Source organism: Prenolepis imparis, unplaced genomic scaffold, assembly GCF_030444845.1.
Source record: "Prenolepis imparis isolate NDT839.2.m4 unplaced genomic scaffold, iyPreImpa1.0 SCAF_14, whole genome shotgun sequence".
Classification (NCBI taxonomy): Eukaryota; Metazoa; Arthropoda; class Insecta; order Hymenoptera; family Formicidae; genus Prenolepis; species Prenolepis imparis.
This window is the reverse complement of record NW_028141172.1, coordinates 4,873,935-4,897,061: the sequence shown is the minus strand read 5'-3', so window position 1 is coordinate 4,897,061 and position 23,127 is coordinate 4,873,935. Positions and strand designations below refer to the sequence as shown.

General features: G+C 33.9%; 1 protein-coding gene and 1 long non-coding RNA gene across 7 annotated transcripts in view; both read right to left on the bottom strand.

Moving 5' to 3' along the window:
- The window catches only part of LOC145945465 (uncharacterized), a 122,188-nt gene that overhangs the window by 26,838 nt on the left and 72,223 nt on the right, over positions 1-23,127 (bottom strand). The gene's annotated exons all lie outside the window — the stretch shown is intronic.
- On the bottom strand, positions 289-22,968 carry Adcy8 (adenylyl cyclase 78C). Of its 6 annotated transcripts, none has more exons than XM_083054494.1 (22): positions 22,720-22,967; positions 22,491-22,596; positions 21,794-22,071; positions 20,075-20,233; positions 18,670-18,911; positions 17,793-17,950; positions 16,717-16,906; positions 16,018-16,202; positions 15,241-15,439; positions 9,720-9,878; positions 8,979-9,208; positions 8,703-8,839; positions 8,091-8,409; positions 7,247-7,453; positions 6,757-6,854; positions 5,706-6,248; positions 5,261-5,602; positions 4,943-5,180; positions 4,674-4,800; positions 4,448-4,554; positions 3,864-4,127; positions 289-3,627 (listed from the first exon to the last, which is right to left on the bottom strand). In XM_083054494.1, the coding sequence occupies exons 4-22, from the start codon at positions 20,131-20,133 to the stop codon at positions 3,409-3,411; spliced, it is 4,023 nt and encodes a 1,340-aa protein (XP_082910620.1). In that variant the 5' UTR covers positions 20,134-20,233; positions 21,794-22,071; positions 22,491-22,596; positions 22,720-22,967; the 3' UTR covers positions 289-3,408. The 6 variants fall into 6 exon arrangements, with proteins under 6 accessions (XP_082910620.1, XP_082910621.1, XP_082910624.1 ...); XM_083054495.1 differs by having other exon boundaries at positions 22,491-22,556; XM_083054498.1 differs by having other exon boundaries at positions 20,075-20,123; positions 22,491-22,968.

Here is a 23,127-nt window from a genome sequence, read left to right as displayed (position 1 = left end):
ATATATTAATATTAATATTGCGTATTATATTATATATTATCCCGCCGGCAGCCGCAAGTTCCGAACTGACTCAACATCCTTCGATTAATCGCTAATTCGTAAATTATATACATACATATACATATTATAAATATATGAATATAAATAAATAAGTACACGTATTTTTATTTATATATTATTATTTATGAATTATATATTCATATTATAAATATATAAATAAAAATATACAAATATATATATATATATATATATATATATTTAATGTAAAGGATAAGAATGTTAGGCGAATTCTCTCTCACAAGAGTATAGAGAATTTTGCGAGCTTCTTCGTAGATGAAGAAAAAAAACGAGATCGCTCGTTTGTGTGTTTGTTCGATATTTTCATAAATTAATACGGCGGATCGAAGCGACTTTGATCCTTTTGATCGGTAGAAATAAATAAGCGCTCCTTCAATCGTGTTCTCTAATAAAAATAATCGCCTCTTTATCGAGTTTGATTCTTTCGTTGATAAAAATCGGTAAACGAGATTCGCGAAAAGAGATAGTCGGACGCGTACAAACGAGTTTTGGATCGTTCTCGATAAAGACGATGATTAATTCTTCATGGATACATAATCTAATTTGATGAAAGTGTGAAATGTTTGAGAAAAGCGAGCAAAATTGCTTCTTTTTCCCGAGAAAATAATTTTCGTCCATGGAGGATTAATTAAATCGTTCGCGAGGACGGAAAAGAAACGCGTAAAAATACATATTTTCGCTATAAACTGTTCGCTATTACTATTACTATTACTACTATCGATAATTTAAGTTGTACACCCTAAAAAAGAGTACCGAGATAAAAAAAACCGTGCAGACCAGACGAGAATTTATTTTTGATCCGTGAAATAATATATAACAAAGTAATATTTTTCTCATCAATCCAAGCTGTACACACACACACACACACACACAACACACACACACACACATATGTATGTATATATACGGATAAATTGTATAAAGAGCGTAGCGTTTATTAGACATATATATAAATATATATATAGCAAGCCATTAATATTGCTAGCAAACGTATGGATATATGTATAGATCTTGAAGAGGAATGGCTGAACACACTAGTACTACTACTACTATTACTACTACTATTACTGCGTCGCTATGTATAAGCTATGTGTATTTCTTAACGACAGAACAACAACAACAAAGTGAAAACGTTCACTGCCAAATTGTGATAAGCGTGAAAGAAAGCCCACCTTTAAGCCAGGAGCGTTTTCTTGACTTCTGATCGCATTGACCAATCGTTTCCGCCCTCTTCCCCTTCCATCTCCCATCTCTCTCCCCCTCTCTTCACAATCAACCACTCACGAGCTCCACAATTCCCCCCTCTCTTCACAATCAACCACTCACGAGCTCCCTTTCCCTCTCCCTCCCGTGTAATAATAATAAATAGTTACCGCGCAATCCAATCCGATCATAGTCATCTATTTTTCCTTAAACGATGAAGCTAGATAATAATTTAGATAATGAATGAGAGAGAAAGAAAGAGAGAGAGGAGAGAGAAAAAGTTTAGTCTCGACCAATGCAGCTAGAAACGAAAGGAAAATCGCTCCCCTATTTTAAGGGCCGTAATTTAAATATGGCCGTATTTTAAACAGACAGATATTGTAGATCGAAGCGATATTTTTCAAACGGGGCATGTTTTACTGTCGAAAAAAACAAGAAAAAAAAGATAGAGAAGAAAGTGAAAGAGAAAGAGAGGCGCGAAGAGATGAAAATAAAAGGAAGCATCATCCGGACCGCCTTTTTAGCGCTCTTCTAATAATTGTATGTTTATTACGTGTACAGTGCCTTTGTATCTTAAAAGAGACAAGTCCCCCCTTCTCCCCCTCTTAAGAAACGATCGAGCCTCGTGAGGGCAAAATTTTCCGAGCATCCTTCCCCTTCGACGAGAAAATTATCTCTATTAACCCACCCGAAGAGGATCTTGTATTAATTAAATTAATGTAAAAAATTTCGATCGTGTTTATTTGCATTTGTTAGAGCTTTTTTTAATGAAACATTTTTTAAAATTTTACATTGGATAATTTCTTAATAATTTTATTATTAACAATTAATTTTATAAATTATATTGTTAAATATTTATAAAAATGCTGAGAATATTTTTGTATATTACTTTTTGTATTATATTTTTTCGTGAAGAGACGAGATTGATTATTCGAATGAGAAAGGGGGGTTGAGAAGATATAAGTTTCTCTTCTTGCACAGTAGCAAGAAAAAAAAGTTAAAATTAACGATGTAATTGAAAAATTTTCGAAATGGACTCGAAATTCTTCCCCGGAGGATGCGAAATTTTGCCAATGATAAAGCGATACGAGGACGAAGGGGGGCGCGCGCGGTCCTTCCTACATGTCGTGACGTTCTTCTGACTAGGTTCGTAATTGTAATGAATTGTCTAATATGATTAATATGTAAAATTAGATTATAATTATTCGCGAGTATGTTGTAAAAGTCGTGTACAGTTTCGAGTCGACCGATCGGTTCGGTCCATTCGAAAGAAAGCGAGAGATAGGAAGAAAGAGAGAGCGGTGGCCCCCCATCCCCCTTCGTGATCGCGCGATGGCCACCTCTCCCCCCTGTAGCTAGCCTTATTATAATTATCATTATTGCCATTATTATCATGGATTATTATTACAATTATAAATATTGATTATAAATATTGTGTTTACCGTAATAATGTAATATACGAGGTTACACGGAGACCTTACCTTTTCGAGGTGTTGTACATTTTTTTCTTCCCCTGTCACAATAATAATTCCTTTTATCTTTACAGAGCGGAGTGAGTAGGACGCTGCTGTTATTCTGTGATAAAATTAGCGATTGATAGTTTATCAATTATGTTATCGCGATTATTATTGATTCTTCATTTCTTCATTTAAAAATTTTAAGAAAGGCGCATCGTGTTTATATAAGACGGATTATTTATTGTAAGTGTGCTATATACATTAAACATCATTGTGGCAAAATGACACGAAAATGAAATTGGAAATCTCTCCCTTGAGGATCTTCAGATCCAGATACTCGTCGTTCACCTCGTTAAATCGCTACGAAAGAAGAAAGGATCGCTTCTCTCGATCTCAACATTATTTTATCATTGAAGAAATTATTTCTTCATATCCTTCAGATAAAATCGTAAAAGAGAGCGCAAAGTTTTCTTCTTTAAAGATTGAAGAACATCTTTCTAGACTCGAGAATATAAAATGCAATCGCGTCTTCAGAGTTTCGAAGCTACACGTGATCGAAGCTACGATCTCTTTGGCGAGTGATCGTGAGAGATCGAGATCGAGATCTTTTGTATCGATCCAAGATCACGCTGGCGACACGGAAACTTATTCTCGGGTCTGTCTCGTCGGTCTAGGTTCTCCGCAACGCCTGTTTTCTAATCTGCTTGCGACGCGCCTGGACCACCCCGTAGACGACGGCGGCGAGGCTGCGACAGGTGCTCCTGTGCCTGGGGGTGCCTTCCTGCTGCAGGGTTGCCTTGCCCAGCACAAAGTACGTCTCCATCGTGCCCTTCCCCTTCACCTCGATTAGTCCGCGCTTCTGCGTCTGGTAGCCCCTCGACTCCAAAAACTGGTGCACACCCAAACGATGAATTAACAGGGGAATCTCTATTAATTACCAATCTAGGCTAATTTCTAAGCGCCATTTTAGGTGGTTAATCATTGAAGAATTGTCCTGTAAATATTATTTCTTAATATTATTCGAATCTTAGAAGACGATACTTCATTATTAGACTCGATTTGGATTTTCAAAGACATTAAACTTGATCCTATCTCTAGTAATCCCTTTTCCTAGTGAAGAATTACCCTGGCGATGTCGTGCGGGACTTGTATCTTTCCCATCACGCCGGTAGAGTCCATCCTGGAAGCCTCGTTGACAGTGTTGCCCCATATGTCGAAGACCGGCTTGCGAGCCCCGATCACACCACCTACCAGGGGTCCGCAGCTGATGCCCACTCTCAAGTCAAAGTTGTTGAACGAGTGAACGTTCACGTCCTCGAGACGATGACGCATGGCGACCGCGTAGTCCACCAGTCTGCACAGGTGTTCCATGTCGTCGCCGCAATTATCCTGCCCATTTATTCGAATTTTAATCTTTCAAAGTCAAGATTCTCTTCAACGGAAAATAAACTAGGTTCAATCCTAGAATCCTACTGTTCTAGTAAAATTTAGCAAAAATAAATGATTTTGATAAATATAAATCGAGTCAAATAATTTATATAAAGCCGAGAATTTATTTTAAAAATTATCTAGTAGGAAAGAATTGATTTGAGATCAAAGAATTCATGAAAAAAAACAAGCTCTTTTTCTTGTACAGCTTAGAATTTAAACATTTCCAATTAACGCATTGTATAATATTATTTATATTATTTTATATTTGATATCATTACAGTTTGGCTGGGGTTTAATCCCGATGCGGCCATGTAAGTGGCGCCGACCGTCTTTATCTTCTCGATGCATTGAAACGGTGTCTCATCCAGCAGCTCGTCGAAATCAGCTGTATGTTAAATAAATTACATATCGATTACTGTCAAAACGCCAAATGGAAATATATATTAATTGCAATTTGTAAAGTGACCCAATTTTATGAATTAATAATTTAACGAATCACCGTACCGATGATCTCATTGAGCAAGCGAATGCACTCCATTCCCTTGTTTACATCCTCCGAGTAGAATTCCGTAAAGTTCGGTACGCTGGCGAACATCACGCCGACCTTGTCCCGCGATTGCGAGTAGAGTTCCTGGATCAATGAATCAAAGTTATTAATTGATAGAATCTATTTGCTTATACATAGTATCTCAAAAAGCTCCAGATATCTCTTCAACAGCAGGATATTCGGCGGAGACACCCTATATATGTCAAATAGAAGATCCGAGTCTTACTTCCGGTGTACGATCCGCCGTAAGGAAGTGATGCGCCACGTGATCCGGCAGGATGTTCTTCAGGAGTTGCATATTGTTGTGTCGAGACTCGATCATGTCGTTTAGCTCCCTCTCGGCTTGCTGCTTCCAAAGGAAGTCCAGACGTGACGTCACTTCCACAAGTCTACCGTGGTAGGTGACCATCACGAGGAAGACTGTCAGGAAGGTCAGCATCTGCGCTGGTAGAGATATCGCCGATCTAGAAGAGGGATTATCGATGATAAAAATGATAAACATGTCAACAAGTTTTATTATTATCGATTTTAAATTGAGGATTACGCGTGTCTCTCTCCCTCGGTGAACATGTCCTTGCAGACGACGAGGATCAGCACCGCGTACACCAGGACGATCGCCGCGGCTAGTGCAGTCTTCACCAGGTAGTACAGCTTCAGGGCTGAAGTGAGCGCGATCAGGCACAGAATCCACGTGAACACCATGTACTCTGGCCGGATACAGGCGGCCTCCTCGAGCTCGTTAAGGTCGTCGAGATTCGTCAAGGGGTGAGTTTGATTCTCGTTGTCGGCGACGGAGAGGATCCTTCTCTGCTGGGTTTCTCGTTTGCGCGCGACTCGTCTGTAGACTCGGCTTCCGGCTTCCGGGTTCTCGTAGTGCTGTTCGTATCTGCAAAAAAATATTACAACGTTAGAAGCTTGTGACACCCAAAGGTTCTCGGAAACCTTTCGATTTAGCGTCTATATACCTAAATTGACTCTGAAAAACCGACCTGTAGAACCGGAAGAACTCTTTCCTGCTTCTTCCAGTCTCCCTGCCGTTCACCACTCGCGTCAGCTTCAACTCGATATTGCTGGAGCCCCCTTCCAGAGTGTTATTCTCTGTCGAGGGGACGGTCTTTTGTTCCTCGGCGGACTCGTCGCTCAGAGCGGCCTCTAGGAACGTCAGGATGAAGTGGTCCCGATTCGGTGACCTTGACGTGGTCGCGATCAGCTTTGCCGGCGACGGAAGTGACGGGATCGTCGAGGTCGTCATCAGAGGTGTCTCTTGCTGCTGCTGGCGCTCGAGCACCATCACTTCCGGATATGGACGCACCGTGATGGGACACGCCAGGACGCCGATGATGGACGTCAATGCCATCAGACTGATGACCCCGCAGATGAAGATGGTGCGGTGCTTCTTGTTGTGCACCAACATGGACGACGTGTGCTGCAGGTACGTCGGCATGCCCTTGAACTCCTCCGCCATCACCAGGATCGATGATGCCACTAGGATGACGGTGGTCACCAGCAGAGAGATCAGGAGAATCACGCAGCTGTAATATTATTATGATAGATTGTAAGTTATTTTCTAGTTATACACAAGGTATTTCATATTATTAATTGATATAGTTGAATATTGCTAAAACTATGACAAGAAAATATTTCATACAAAAAAGGAGAAAGTTGATAACCTTGAGTTTTAATTAAAGTCATTTGAAGGTCAACCTATTTTTTTAAATGGAACCACCTCAAATTTTTAATATAGGTAAATTGATTCCTCGCAGAGATATTTTGTACTTTAATGTGTACATAATTTTACATTATTTTAAACTATAAAATATCTCGTAAATTATTGATATTTCGATGATCTTTTTTCAATTTTTTATACAAAATAATAAGAGGAATCAAATGATGTAAAGAAAACACATAATAAAAAATATAAAGCTGCTAGTTGCAAATTACATACTTTTTTCCAGATATTTTATAGATAAAAATATTTGTCTCCCCCAAAGGTAATTATTAATTATTAATTATGGTTTAAATTTTACTTCATTTACTTACTCGGACAAGATTATAGCTTGACAGACAGCAATGAAGAGCCATATAACGAAGCAGCATATCATGTTGGACTTGAACATGTCCTCTCGCAATTGGTCAAACTGCAACATAATTAATTATAATAATTAATATATGGATATTTAATATATGAATGATTAATATATGAATAATTAATATATAAATTAATATATGAATAATTAATAATAATAAGAATTAATTACAATAGATATATATAAAATATCCTATAGTCGCTTTAATTCTTAACAGCAGATTCTCTGTCGAATTTAAAGTATTCTCTTTCTCTTTCTTTTTCAACACGAAAATTTTATCGATGTTTTATTAAGAAAAAAAAGATTTACTTTAAAAAAATCAGCTAAACAAGCCCTTATTAAAATAATATACTCTTTGTTTGGGACACAGCTTGTATGTGTTTCTTTTTATTAATTCAGGTATATTTTTAGAAGATAATTAATGCAATTGAGAAATATTTTACCTTAGATTCCATGCTCTCGTCGTTATAACGCAAAGTCCACGTGTTTATGTTGGCCGACCTCATACGTTTGTTACTGGCGGTCTCGATAGCGTTCTTCTTTTCGCCTGCTGTCGTTGGAGTCGCCTTGTTGCTCGGTTTAGCCGGTTGACCGTTTTCCTCCTCGAGATATTCGGACTCCAAGTTACTCATCGATGTAGATGTATTCAACTGCAATTGCACAGAATAAATAAAAGAAAGTAATAATAATCTTGAGTGTAAAATCTTCAATAGAGATACTATAATTTCTACTAATTAATGTAACAAATTAATTAACATTTATTTGTAATTATATTAATACACAACTCAATTAAAAGATTTACAAGACACAAATTTATTTATTTCATTTATTGTATTAAAATTGAATTTTATATAATACATAAATTCATTAATTGAATTAATTTTAATTAATTATATATATATTAATGTTATATATTTAATTAAAGTATATAGAAAATCAAATATTTTAATGAAATATATATATAATTAAAACATTTAGTTAATAAATTTATATATAAATTTATTAACTAAATTATTATATAATATAAATTTATTTTTTGTGGAAAATTAAGTGTTTTAATTAAATATATTATATTTATTTAATTTTAATTATATATATCTAATTACAACATATATGCATATATTTAATTAAAATATATAGAAAGTTAAAAAAAACAATAAGATAATTTAATAAATTCTTTTTACTATACAGATTTTAAAAAATTGCAATTAAATTTCTTTAGACGACGTCATATATTGAACTATCTATCTATCAAACGAGTTGAAGAAAATTCAAATGAACGCTCACATTCTCGAATGGGATTTCAGGCGTCCAATCGACCCCGATCGTGTCGTCGTCCACGGAATTCGGGGCCGTGTTGCTGTTCACGAGAGGATTGTTCATCCTGAAGCTCTTCTTGTTCTTGTTCGCGGCCGCCTCTTCCTCCGTCAGGATCTTCGGCCTCGACGAGTGCCTTCGTCTGGACTTGAGGGGCTCCAACTGCTTGATGAGGTACGTCACGACGTCTCTGTCCTTGAGATAATTGTCCCGCTCGGTACCGTAGCCGGGTTCCACCTCGTAAACGTCGTTTAGGCACTTGAGCGTGTCGGCGGAAATGTGCACCCTCCTGGAAACCGAGATATCCCGCGTTTCCGGAGTTTGTGAATCTCGAAGGCTCTAAACGCAGAGGCGATCTCGCAAAATTAAATTTTCTTTGAAAATTGGACTTTTTCGAAATACGAATGAAATACTGAAAATTTAAGAATTTATAAAAATACATTATTTGTTGCTCCTATAATAAAATTAAGTTCGAGGAAAAATAAGCATTATTTTAGCTGCTCACTTAATAAAATTAACTTTATGATATTACAATTTACACTTGTTTTTTTTAATATAAGAGATTTTTTTTTTTTTACGTACCCCGGTATTCCTCCGCTCTCAAGATGATTCGCGAGCGTGACGTCATAAGACCACACATCAAATTGCCATTTTCGCAGGCCCAAAACCCCACACAGCACCGATCCGCTGTGGATCCCTATCCTCATGTTCAGGTCCACCTGAAAAAAAAAAATGTAGACAAATGTAGAAAAAATGAGACTTATCCTCGGAAAATACATATGTTGGCTTTAAAGTATTTGGTGCAGAGCTTCTCTCGTTTCATTCTTGAAAGAGTCGCGAGCTAAAAGTCCCAGTTACCTTGGTGGTGAATCTCACGTCCCGTATGGCCTTTATCATGTGCAGGCCCATCTCGACGCAGCAATGAGCATGATCGTTCCTGGCGATCGGCAGGCCGCAGATGCAGTAGTAACAATCACCAAGGAGCTTTATGCGCAGACAATGATTCTCCGCCGAGAGCTTGTCGAAGCGAGCGAAGAGATCGTTCAGCACCTTCACCAGCTCCTGGGCGCTGCATTGACTCGCGAGAGCTTGGATAAGATCAAGATGGAATAAATTATCGTTCTTTCACTAGTACATATAGGTCCCAGAATTAGTGGTGCACCTGTTAATGACAGATTCCTGGGACCATTTGGAGACGATTTTTCTTCAGCGATAATATTGAGGGAGGCCATCTCATGTTCCAATTTTTGCGATCTTTGTAACTAAGCCTTAAATTAAAATTCTATTAAAGTAAACTCTACTCGAAATTAATTGAAGAATGTGATTTTGTTAATATTTTATTTCCACAAAGCTTAGTTTGCGAAAAACCCTTTATTTTCAATCTTTTATGACTCAAAAGTTATTGGTGCCTCGACATTTTTGCTGAGGAAAAATCGTCTCCAAATGATCCCAGGAATCTGTCCCTGAAAAGTCAATTATGAATTTTGGGACACCCTGTGTATATATTTTTGGGATTTTTTTTTAGTAAAATTGAAGATATATGTATAAGGAAAGTGACAGTCTCTCTATGAGCGAGATTTTTCTTTTTGAATCGTGTACCTGTGAATCCCTTGATGTCGGCAAACAGGATGCTGACGTTCTCATAGCGATGGATGTATATCCGGTGGAATTGATTCGGAGTGAATGATATCGTCCCTCCACGTGCGGTTTCGCGAGAGATGTCGCGGATCATCTCCTTGGCGACGAAATCGGGTAACACTGTAATTAAGTAAGAATTATATAAAGTTAATTATTTCGATTTTTTTATATATATTATAATCGATATTTTTTATATATTTTTTATATTATTTTTTTATATATAATTTTATTTCTATTTTATATCACACACATATTATATTTTTATACATATATATTATAATATATTATAATCCCTTATAAAAAAAGTGATGTAGACCCGAAAAGTGCGCGTTTGAAGTCGATATGTATCGCGTTATTGTTGACTCTTCTGCGTGTATATGATTGGTCGATATCAACAAAACGAATCTATGGATATGATAATGACAGTTCGTATCGTGTCGACTTTTTTTTTCATCCATAATTTAAAGCAATAGCGGCGATAATTAATTACTTCATAATTTTAAAATCGAGAATTTTGTTATGACATATCATGTATTTTTCAAATATTTTTTATTATTAAACGGAGGAACATTTTATCAACATTCACCACCTATTTTTTTAAATACGTTAGTTCATTTTTTTTAAAGTTTAAATTATTAGTGACTATAATTAATCGTTTCATAATTTTACGGTTGCCATTTAAACATCATAACGTTATTCTGCAAACAATGTAATATCGAAATCTACAAAAGATAAATTTATGGCTCGTTTTAAAATATTAGGGATCATAAATTTAGAACCGCGGATCTTATACGGCGAAACCTTTTTTTATGTATACTACAATTAAAAAAGTGTGAAGGCTGTATTATTTTTGGTACAACAGTAATCTGCAGACAATATGCAATCGAAATATGTAAGTTTAAAATTTTTGGCTTTTTTAAAAATATTAGGTATCTGATATTATCGCCGCAAACCCTATACGACGCAGCCTTTTATTATGTATACTAATTAAAATAGTATGTAGGCTCCTATATTTTTGATACATTACTAATCTGCAGACAATATACAATCGAAATATGTAAATAAAAAATTTTTGGCTCGTTTTAAGACTAAATATCATGAAATTATCGCCGCGAGCTATATACGGCGCAGCCTTTTATTATGTATACTAATTATAAAAGTGTGTAGGCTCTTATATTTATAACAAAACAGTAATCTGCAGATAATATGCATTCGAAATATGTTAATAAAAAATTTTTGGCATGTTTTAAAATATTGAAAATTGAAACTTTTAAGCCGCGAATCCCATACGGCGCACAATTATATTACGTATATTAGATCGAAAAGTTTGTACGCTGGGATGCTGATGGTACCATCAAAATCTGCACACAATGTACTGTTGAAATATATAAACAAATAATTTTTGGCTCGATTTAAAATATTGAAAATCGAAATTTTATCGCCGCGAATCCCATACGGCGCAGATTAATATTACGTATATTAAATCAAAAAGTTTGTAGGCCCGTTTGCTCTTGGTACCACAATAATCTGCGCACAATGTACGGTTGAAATATATAAACAAATAATTTTTGGCTCGATTTAAAATATTGAAAATCGAAATTTTATCGCCGCGAATTCCATACGGCGCAGATTAATATTACGTATATTAAATCAAAAAGTTTGTAGGCTCGTTTGCTCTTGGTACCACAATAATCTGCGCACAATGTACTGTTGAAATATATAAACGAATAATTTTTGGCGCGTTTGAAACTATTCAAAATGAAAATTTTTAAGCCGCGGACCTAATACGGCGCACAATTATATTACGTATACTAGATCAAAAAGTTTGTACGCTGGTATGCTGATGGTACCATCATAATATGCATATAATGTACTGTTGAAATATATAAAAGATTAATTTTTGGCTCGTTTTAAAATATTGAAAATTAAAATTTTTAAACCGCGGACCCCATACGGCGCGGATTCATTTTACGTATATTATATCAAAAAGTTTGTAGGCTGTTATGCTGATGGTACCATCATAATGTGCAAACAATACACTGTTAAAATATATGAAAGAATAATTTTTGGCGCGTTTTAAAATATTGAAAATTAAAATTTTTAAACCGCGAACCCCATACGGCGCGTATTCATTTTACGTATAATAGATCAAAAAGTTTGTACGCTGGTATACTGATGGTACCATAATAATGTGCATAAAATGTACTGTTAAAATATATAAAAAATTAATTTTTGGCTCGTTTTTATAAGATTATAAATTAAAATTTTTAAGCCGCGGATTCCATACGGCGCACAATTATATTACGTATATTATATCAAAAAGTTTGTAGGCTGTTATGCTGATGGTACCATCATATTGTGCAAACAATACACTGTTAAAATATATGAAAGAATAATTTTTGGCGCGTTTTAAAATACTGAAAATTAAAATTTTTAATCCGCGAACCCCATACGACGCGGATTCATTTTACGTATATTAGATCAAAAAGTTTGTAGGCTGTTATGCTGATGGTACCATCATAATGTGCAAGCAATGTGCAGTTAAAATTTATGAAAGGTTAATTTTTGGCGGATTTTACAATATTGAAAATTAAAATTTTTATACCGCGGACCTCATACGGCGCGGATTCATTTTACGTATAATGGATCAAAAAGTTTGTACGCTAGTATGCTGATGGTACCATCGTAATGTGCATATAATGTACTGTTAAAATATACGAAATATTGATTTTTGGCTCGTTTTAAATTATTGAAAATTAAAATGTTTAAACCGCGGATCCCTTACGGTGCACAATTATATTACGTGTATTATACCAAAAAATTTGTACGCTGGTATGCTGATGGTACCATCATAATGTGCCTATAATGTACTGTTGAAATATATAAAAGATTAATTTTTGGCTCGTTTTAAATTATTGAAAATTAAAATGTTTAAACCGCGGGTCCCTTACGGTGCACAATTATATTACGTGTATTATACCAAAAAATTTGTACGCTGGTGTGCTGATGGTACCATCATAATGTGCCTATAATGTACTGTTGAAATATATAAAAGATTAATTTTTGGCTCGTTTTTGAATGCAAAGTTTAAACGTTTTTCGCGAAAATTAAGGCCTGTGTAAGTTGTAGAGCATTCGCTTTGGGCGCGTTTTGTAGGTCCTGAAAAGACCTTTATACCGCGCCCTTAGCGAATGTTCTACGACTTTCACAGGCCTTAATTTTTGAATTCAAGATTTAAACGTTTTTTGCGAAAATTAAGGCCTGTGAAAATCGTAGAACATTCGCTTTGGGCGCGGTATAAAGGTCTTTTCAGGACCTACAAAACGCGCCCAAAGCGAATGTTCTACGACTTTTACAGACCTTAATTTTCGAATTCAAAGTTTAAACGTTTTTCGCAAAAATTAATCGAGTTTAAAGTACTATAACATTTTATTTAAAACATATTATTTTATAATTTTTATTATGTACTATTATTTTAAAATTTAACTAACAAATTAACGCTTTATCCAGCTGATTTCTATCAAAAAATATTAATCAAGTTTAAACAAACTTTATATAAAAATATCATTCCTTTTTATATAAAATCGAAGAATGGCTACGCGCACGCTTGTATTGTTCTAGTATATATTATATTGCATGTGCATAAGTCGTTCGTTCGATAAACGACAAAAAATTGAAGATTAAACTATATGATTCAAGTTATTAAACATTTTGTTACTCAGCAAAATAGGAACGTGCATATTAAAAAATATAAAAACTGAATATCATAATGTTTAATAACTCGAATCACACAGTTGAATCTTTAATTCAATTTTTTGTGCAAAAACTTAGTCGACTTAAGTCGTTTTTCGAGCGAACGACTTATATATTGAGCTGACATTAAGGTATAAAAAGGTATGCTTTATATGTAGCTATAAATTTTTAAGCTTTGAAAATAGTTGCTGTAAAAGAAAATCGCCTAAAACTTACAATTTATTAGAGAAGATTTAATTAAGAAGTACAACGCATTTTATTTAAAAGAATCAATTTGACCTTGAATATATAACTTTTCTTAACAGAGGGTGGTTATTTTATTATAATAGATATTTACACAATTTATCATTCTTATATTGTTATTTTATGTAACTTTTATATGGTAATAATCACTTTATAAAAAAAGAAAAAAAATTGTACAATATTGTACATACGTGTTCCCTATTCTTTGATATAGACTTGATAGGTTTAAATTTTGAGAAATAGGAGCTGTTCAACTAGTTGTTTCTAACATCTCAAGCTTCTTCAAGTTCCCCAAAAGGGCTCTTCAACTTCCACGGCTTATAACTTGGTGTATAACTAACAAGGACGCCTCGCGACATTATATACATATCAATTCAACGAAAACACAAACAAATTGTACGAGAGTTACGTTGCGAGAGGGATAGTGGGTCAGAGGTTGCTGGTGTATTTATGTAATCCCGGCGTAATGTGTACTCGACGACGATGTGTATTTTCGTCTAGGCTACGAGGAGCGAATCGATATATCGGGTGGGATCTTTCTCACTCTCTCTCTTGGCGGAGGGACAACGCCGACGTAACGTAAAAGGCTATCGGAAAAATGTGCGTCCAATCGGCGCAATCGGCCGAGAGAGTGTCTAGTGACCCTTTTTGACACTCGGCCGAGCAAATTATGCACGGACGAGCGACGGCGCGAGTTACCCGTCCCGCGCGTGTGTCGTTTTACAATAAATATGCACATAAATACACCTCCAGCCTAGTTATGGTCCCGCGACGAGAGCGAGTCTCCTCCTCGAAGGCTTCATCTCTTCGAGGGAGAGAGGGACCTTCGAGTCGCGGACTCTCTAGTCGCGCGTTTCACATGAGCTCTATGATTGATTAACGTCAGCTTGAACGTTAATTCGTGTCCAAAGGTCTTGCTCGACCAAGAACTTTATTTATTTCCTTCTGTCAATGCATAATTCGTCCCCTTTCCATCAATGTAAGGGTGCCCTTTTATCAGTCTATGGGTACCAACTGCGTGTTTTCGATATATTGCATTGCGACAATTTTTTATAGCAGTTGCTGGACATCGAACAGTCTTTCCCGTTATATTTTAGGAGGATTCCGAAGACAAAGGCTCTTTGTATTTTTTTTTTGAGCGGAGAACAGTTTTGATACGTTTTCAGCGTTTAAAGTTGCTTTGGGTACCCGGGTACCCCTTCATTGACAGAAGGGTTTAGTATCTATCCTCAAATATCTACATATGTCTTCATGAAACGCAAAATTATTCAATTGATTGTGTGATTGGAAACATTTATTATTTATTTCTAGAATAAATCATCTAAAAGGATATCATACTATATATAAATATATAAAAACTAAATAATATAATTTAGTAAAGAAAAAAAAATAAAAATAAAAATAAAATAGAAAAAATAGGTGCAAGATTACGTGAGAGGAGAAAAGAGGAGAAGCAGAATCTTTCAAATTTTTTTGATTGTTTTACCTGAAAGCAACAGCTTCTCTTGCCGATTGTTTTCATTCTGCGTGCGCTGCCGCGTCTCCGTGGAACGATGGGTCTCAAGAAAGGCCTGTCGTTGTCCCCGGTCCGTCAGATACTTGGTGTACATCCCAGCCAAGTTCACGGCCAGGTACAGCAGCACGTTCGTCGTCAGCATCCGGACGATGCACGCGACGTCACGCAGCTGTGAGAAAAATTTCAAAATTTTGTTCAATCTAATTTAGAAACCTCATAAACTAATAATTATGTGGAATTAAAAATTAGAGAATTAAAATCCAATTTAAAAAATTGCAAGGGAATTTAGCTTAAATTTATTAAATAAAATTATATATTATATATTATATATTATTATAAATTGATATATTTTTTATAATATATAATATATAATATATGATATATGTATAATTTATATTATGTTATATTATATTATATGTATAATTTATATCATATTTATATTATATTATAAATAATATCATATTTGCAATTTTATTGTTGAATTGTAGTTGTTTACTTTCATTAAAAAATTCTCCAATTAGTCATGAGAGAGTCAATTCAATGTATGAAGATCAAATGTGATAAGAAAATTGAGAAGAGGAATTATTTTTTTTATCACATTATACATTGTTATTATTTATTATAAAAAATTATCCTATTTGTAATCAAATTTGTCTTTTAATTAAAAAAAAATTCGGTTAAATGTCTTCTGAAGAGGGAGACTTTGGGGTGAGGAAATTCCAAGAGATAAAAAAGAAATTCCCTCACATATGTGGGGTCCCGTAGGAGACTTATGCCGGCCATCACCATGTGTGTTAGCGCCGTTCCATAGCCGGCGAGGACGCACCATCTCAAAGGCAGGGGCAGCATCGCGTACGGCGCATAAACCACGAAAAGTATGTACCACATGAGCCGTTGCTGGGTGGTGAAGTTCAGACCGGCACCTATGAAGCCTGCGAAAAAAAAGGGAAGAAAGAAGAGAATACGAGGTCCTAGTTCTCTCTTGGTCGACGCGTTCGATGTAGAGGGTGTGGGAGATATTTCAGAGATTATTCTCGCGCGCATATACATAGAATCTGAACCCAGTAAAATTACCGGTTTCGGTCCTCTGCCTTTGCTCCACGCTCCGTCGAGCTCGATTTTAGCTGACCAGTAGAGCAAGACGCCGCTCGATTCAATGACGGATTCGATAGAGTTGAAATATTGACGACCCCGAGTGTGTGAGAAGCCATTACAATAGTGTGCGAAAACAAATTTTGTCGACCGAAGCTTCATTTCAGCTTTTTATATATATATGTATATAAAAAGAAATATTTTAATCCTTTGTCCGGGAGAGACTTTAAATGCGACAATTTTGTTGAAGAATGATAGGGGAGGATATTAAAAAAAATCGAGTAATTATAATTGCGCCGAGTTTATAATTACGGGGATCGATCGGAAGGTCAGAAAGAGTCGCGTGGGCCTCACCTTGGGAGTTTATTAATAACCAGGTGAATATCGAGGCCCAGTACAGATAATTGTTGGAGAAGCATCGCCACCAGCCGAGCACGCACACCACCAGATTCGCCGCCATGCAACACACGGCCCAGGACAGGCCCTCGATGAGACCACCATTGTTTGGGTCCCGTTGCCAGAGCCAAATCGCAGTTAACGTGATCTGCGACAAGAGATCGTCTCGATTAAATTGTAATTTTAACCCTTCAATGAACAAATATCCAGGTACCCAAAGCAACTTCGAAATGTGTATCTCTTAATTATTTTTAATAGTATTATTATTTTAGTTATTATTTTATTATTATTCTATTTAAAATAATTTTTAAATTCTTTTATTTTTAATTATTAAAATATTTGTTATTTTATGTATATAGAGGAGAAAAGAAAATAGAAATGTATACACACGAGTAGATATGCATATAAAATTATTTTAATTAATTATTTTTAATAGTATTATTTTATTATTGTTTTATTATTCTTAAGAACTCTTCTTTGTCTTTGAAACAAAATACAAAGAGCCTTTGTATTCGAAAAATACAACAGGAAAGAACGTTTGATCCAGCAATTAAAGAGAAGGTCCAGGTACCTGGATACCCATATTGATGAAAAGTTAAAAATTTATGCATTGACAGAAGGGCTAATTAAAAAAAAGTATACAGACTTTTCCAGGTTCCTTTTTTGCCTTGTCTTATTTTTTTTTATCAATTATACTCGATTGAATTTCATCTAGCGATTTGGAATTTATTGAGAGTCGGAAACAATTTTTATTTTAAAGTGTCACGAACAAATAAATTTTTAATTTCAAGATTTAAGATAAAATTTGAATCCACTTTACACAATATAATTTCGTAAAGTTAATAACTGGCTAATTTTTTACTCAAAAATTCAAGATAAAAAAAAAGATTTTATATATAATTCTCTAAAAAATGATCTTATATGATTTTTTTAAAAATTCGTATGTGATTTTATTTAATTACATTATATATCTCATATAATTATTTTGTATGAAATTTATTTGTATTAATTTTTTTTACGTTGCTTTTACTCACTTTCAGGCCAAGATCCACGATGTTTAGCGTTATCAGGGACTTCTGCCTCTGTCGATTCGAGTAGAGAAGATAGGATGTCTCCAGCTGCTTGTTGTGAAAGCTATTGGTCAGCGAGGGTAAGAATATTCCCTTGTACAGCATCCCCTTCTTGAAGACATCTAAAACGCAAAACGCTAGCTTCTAACTTCAAACCAGATAAAAACTAGCGATAGAATTAAGTACAAATATTAGATTCGAATTTATTTGGATGGTTTAAAACTCTCTATGATTACTTCGAAAAAAAAAACAATACTTTCAAATAGACTCGAATCTGAACAAGATAGGTTCGAATTCTTTTAAAATAAAATTTTTAAAGAATTTAAAAATAATTTAAAATAGAATAATAATAAAACAATAATAAAATAATAATACTATTACAAATAATTAATTAAAATAATTTTATATGCGTATATCTACTCGTGTGTATACATTTCTATTTTCTTTTTTCCTCTGTATACATAAAACAAAAAATATTTTGTTAATAATTAAAAATAAAAGAATTTAAAAATTATTTTAAATAGAATAATAATAAAACAATAATAAAATAATAATACTATTAAAAATAATTAATTAAAATAATTTTATATGCATATCTATACATATATGTGTATATATATATATATTTTCTTTTTTCCTATAATATATATAAAACAAAAAATATTCTTAAAAAATATTTTTGTTAATAATAGAATAATATTATTAAAAAAATAATGATTAGAAAATAAAACTTGATTATTAGTTTCTCGGATATTCAAGTACATATCGAACTTGAATGATCCCATCCCTAATGAGGGATGGGTTTCTCTTAGAACGAGAAGAAACCGAGAGAATTTCGTACCGCGTTGGGTCTGAGCCTCCTCATCGGGCACAGACTCTTCTGCACCGTCGGCTTCCGGTTCCGCTTCCTCGATGCTTCCCTCGACGGACGTCTCATTGTCGTTCTTGGCTTCGGCGACGATCTCGGGATCCGCGTTGGACTTCCGGTCCTCCCACGCCGCCAGTCCTTCCCGGCCCAGCCTCTCGGAGGTCAGTTTCTTCACCGCCTTGATCCATAATTGTTTCCTCGGCGAAATAGTCGACCTGAATTCATCGCGGCGCGATACGATTTTTTTAATTAACGATTGAGACAGATGATTGATCGGCCCGATAATGTCGTGAAATTTGTCAAAGTATGATTCCATCTTGCGAAGTTCTTAAATAAAATCAGTGGAAACGTCGCCGATTAAAGCAGTGATGAGATTTCATCCAAGATCGGTGACTAATTCGCTAATCTTTAGTGAAAATATTCATATATTTTACTCCCCCATTTTATATCTCATTGATAATGACTGGAAGATTTAATTGAAAAATTAATCACTAATCTTTTCAATGACATTTCACTGTTTGCAACGCTATATTTACAACTATAAACACTGCTTGTCAGATAATTCACTGATTCTATTTACGAAAAAAGTGTCTTATATATGATTATTCAATTAAAAAAACTGAAAATTGGAATTCGTAGAATCTTTTAAGAGAAAATATTCATAATTATATATCTTGATAAATAACAAAAAATAAATTACTTTCTGCAATATAAAGAAAATTTTTAAAAATATTTTAGAAGTTTTAACAATTATTTTGATAATGGAATAATAATATAATATTAGAAATAATGAAATTAGAATAATTTTATATATCTTGATAAATAACAAAAATGAATTATTTTCTAAAATATAAAGAACATTTTTAAAAATATTTTTAAAAAATTTTTAAAAATTATTTTGAACGAAATAATAATATTATTAGAAATAATAAAATTAAAATAATATTTTATATCTAATAACAAAAAATAACTAACAAAAATATTTTGTTAATGGAATAATATTATTAAAAATAATGATTAAAATAATATTATAATATGTTATACATATAAAACAAAAAATATTTTGTTAATCAGAGAAATTCTCATACAAATCTTTCCATACCATATTGTCCCACGATTACCATGATTTTCAGGATAAATTCTAAGAGAAAATTCTCTCTATGTGGAATAATATTATTGGAAATAATGATAAAAATAATTTTATATGCAAATTATGTTTATAAAATTATCGGATGTAAAAAATAATTTTTGTATAAATAAAATTCTAGGAAAAAAAGCGAGATGTGTAATTTAAAGTATCTCATCTATTTTCGCAGATGGAACAAATTTCACACTTGACGGGCAGACAAGAAGTCGGATGTTCATAAGGATCACTCACTCGTTGATGCTCGTGACATCGCTGTCCAGCATCATGCTCCAGGTCTGTTCTGTAATCATTATCTCCCCGATGATCCGCGGATCACGACTGACCGCTCACGTTGTGATCGTCAGTAAGGCAACAAGTGCCTTAGTGTCATCCGGCATTGTTCACAGACACCTTGAATAAAAACTGACTGCGAGGAAGCGACGATTGCTCGCACCACTGCGACGTTTTTCACGAAACAAAACGTCGTTTCTCGAGAGAAATAAATAAAAAAAAACGACCGAGAGAAAGAGAGAGAGAGAGAAATAGAGAGATACCGAAAGAGAAGATCGATCCACGATCGCGGATGTTTCGTATATCAAAACTCGTATTAATAAGATCAAGCTTGCTAGTCTCCACTAGAGATGCGAGAGAGGCGTCTGGTCGAAGTGTCATGTCTTTTTCCTTTCTCTTCGGCGTATCGGGTCGTGACGAAAACGCCTCCACGGGGACGCCTACGTGTTTTCTTTTTTCCTCTAACACTTTTAAGTGTTCCTTTAATCGCTCCAATGTTGTCGACTTCTTCCTCGATACTCGATGTAAATATGCGAGGTTTGGCGAAAAGGAAACGACATCGCAAGACGAAAGAGAAGAAGCATTACTCGTTTTTTACATGTTGATAGGTTTTAAACTTTATTTTACATTTAAATTATTTTAATATTTAAATATATAAAATTTAAAAAAATTTTAAATTTAAATTTAATATTAAAATGTATTAAAAATATATTGAAATATATTTTAATAAATTACAATATATTAAATACATTAAAATATATTTTAATATATTAAAAAATATATTTTAATATTAAAACGCATTTTAATATATTAAAATATATTTTAATATATCGAAATATATTAAATATCTTGAAATATATAATTAAAAATATAAATATTTAGCTTCGTCATACTATGCGATATATTACATACATGATGTCCGTATAAAATATAACATACATGAAAGAATAATCAATAACACTGTGTGTACTTGTATAAAATAATTAATATCGAAAATATATATCCTCGCGAGAGAAAGAGATTACGCAATCTTTCGTCGAGAGAAGAGATATTGTTTGAAGTAGCTTTATAGATTTATTATTTTCCAGGTCATTAGGGATTAATTACACGGTATAGCATCCTTTAATCTTCTCAATAATGTGTCCATCCACCATTTCTGGGATGGGATCTTTTTCCTTCTCGCCAGCCGCACCTCGTATTTTTCACGACACGCGAATCCATCGAGATTTCTCGCCCCGCATCTCTTTTCCTTTCGTTATTTTCGTCACGACACAATACGCGCGATCCTCGGATGAAGTAAACGAGATATTCAATTACGGTGCGAAAAAAGCAAGTTTAATAAAAAAAAAAAAAAAAAAAAAAAAACGCCATTTATTTATCGAAATTTCTCACCAAGAAGTCACGATCGTAAAATCTCGTCTTTATCTCTCATAAAAATTACAATAAAAATATTATATATAAATATTAATTTAGGAAATTTCGATAATAAATTTCAAAATCTTTAATAATCAATTTGTTTAATAATCAAAGGAGTCGAAAAAGAGAGAGAAATAAGTAGACATTTTGTTCACGCGACTATATATCTCGTTGCGATTTCAATGAGAGAGCGGAACCATGGATGCAACCATATATTGTATATATGCTTTTATATGGTTTTAAGGTCGATTACGAGCGGCTTACCTTGATCGTCGATCTTCAGGGCGAAGGAAACAGCGGCTCCTTCCTGCCGCGTCCTGGCATCGAGTCCGAGGAGTCCGCGGGAACTCGAAAATCGCGCGCGCGCGTCTCTCTCGACGAGCGGAATCTACGAGGTGTCCGCGAAGTTCAACCCCCCGTCGTCGTCGATGGCTCATCCCTCCCCCTCGTTGGATCTCCCGACGATCTCCCTCCGGCAGAGGGGCGTAGCCGGCACCTCAGAATAGCGATGCTATCATTATTGAAGTTGAAGGATGTGTGTACTGCGTACAATTAAGTTTTTCAACCACACCTTAAGATTTATATATTATATACAAATTAATTTATATATTGTTATTTAGTATTTATATATATATTTATTATATATATTATTCTCGGAAATAATAAATAATATATATAATAATTTATATATTTTTTTATATATAAATAATTTATATATATTATTATTTATTGTATATTTATTATATATATATTATTCTGTCGGAAATAATAAATAATATATATAATAATTGATATATTTTTTTATATATAAATAATTTATATATATTATTACATTATTATATATATTATTATTTATTGTATATTTATTATATATATTATTTTGTCGGAAATATATAATGAAAGGAAAGGCGATCCGTTTGATTTGTCATTGAGATATGTCACTGAAGAAAGAAGAAAGTACCTCTGATCGAACGTTGAGTTGTACTACTTGAAAAGAAAAGTCCGGGCGGCTCATTGAGCTGTACTACTGAAAGATGTCCGAACGCGTTTATGGTTGACTCGTATCACTTAACAGATTTTGAGTAAAAGTATGATATAATTAACGTTGAAATTAGTATAGTTATTAAAGATCCGTCTGATTAATCATTGAGATATATTACTAAAAATAAAAGAAAGTCTATATTACTTACAATCAACGTTGACTTGTACTACTGAGAAATTTATATTCGCTAAACAGCATTACAGCGTTGCTACCAAGTGTGAAACCAAATCTTCTTTGTCTCTAGCTATTTTTCTTTATGCAAACTGGTTGTCTTTGGATTATATAAGTAATTATTTCAGTATATTATTTACTCAGACAATTATTTCTTTTCTTATGCTGCTACTTCACTGTTTTGCGACTGCATAATTATGTGATTTTGTGAAACAGAAAACATGTAAAGTAAAACATTCGAAATAGAAGAGAAATATATATAAGATAATATTATTTTACATTATAATATAATATATGTGATAGTACAAAAAGAATTCGAGTTTTAAATAATATATGATTCTAAAGTGATGTGATTTTTGTGTTACCGGTTTTATTTATTCGGTCA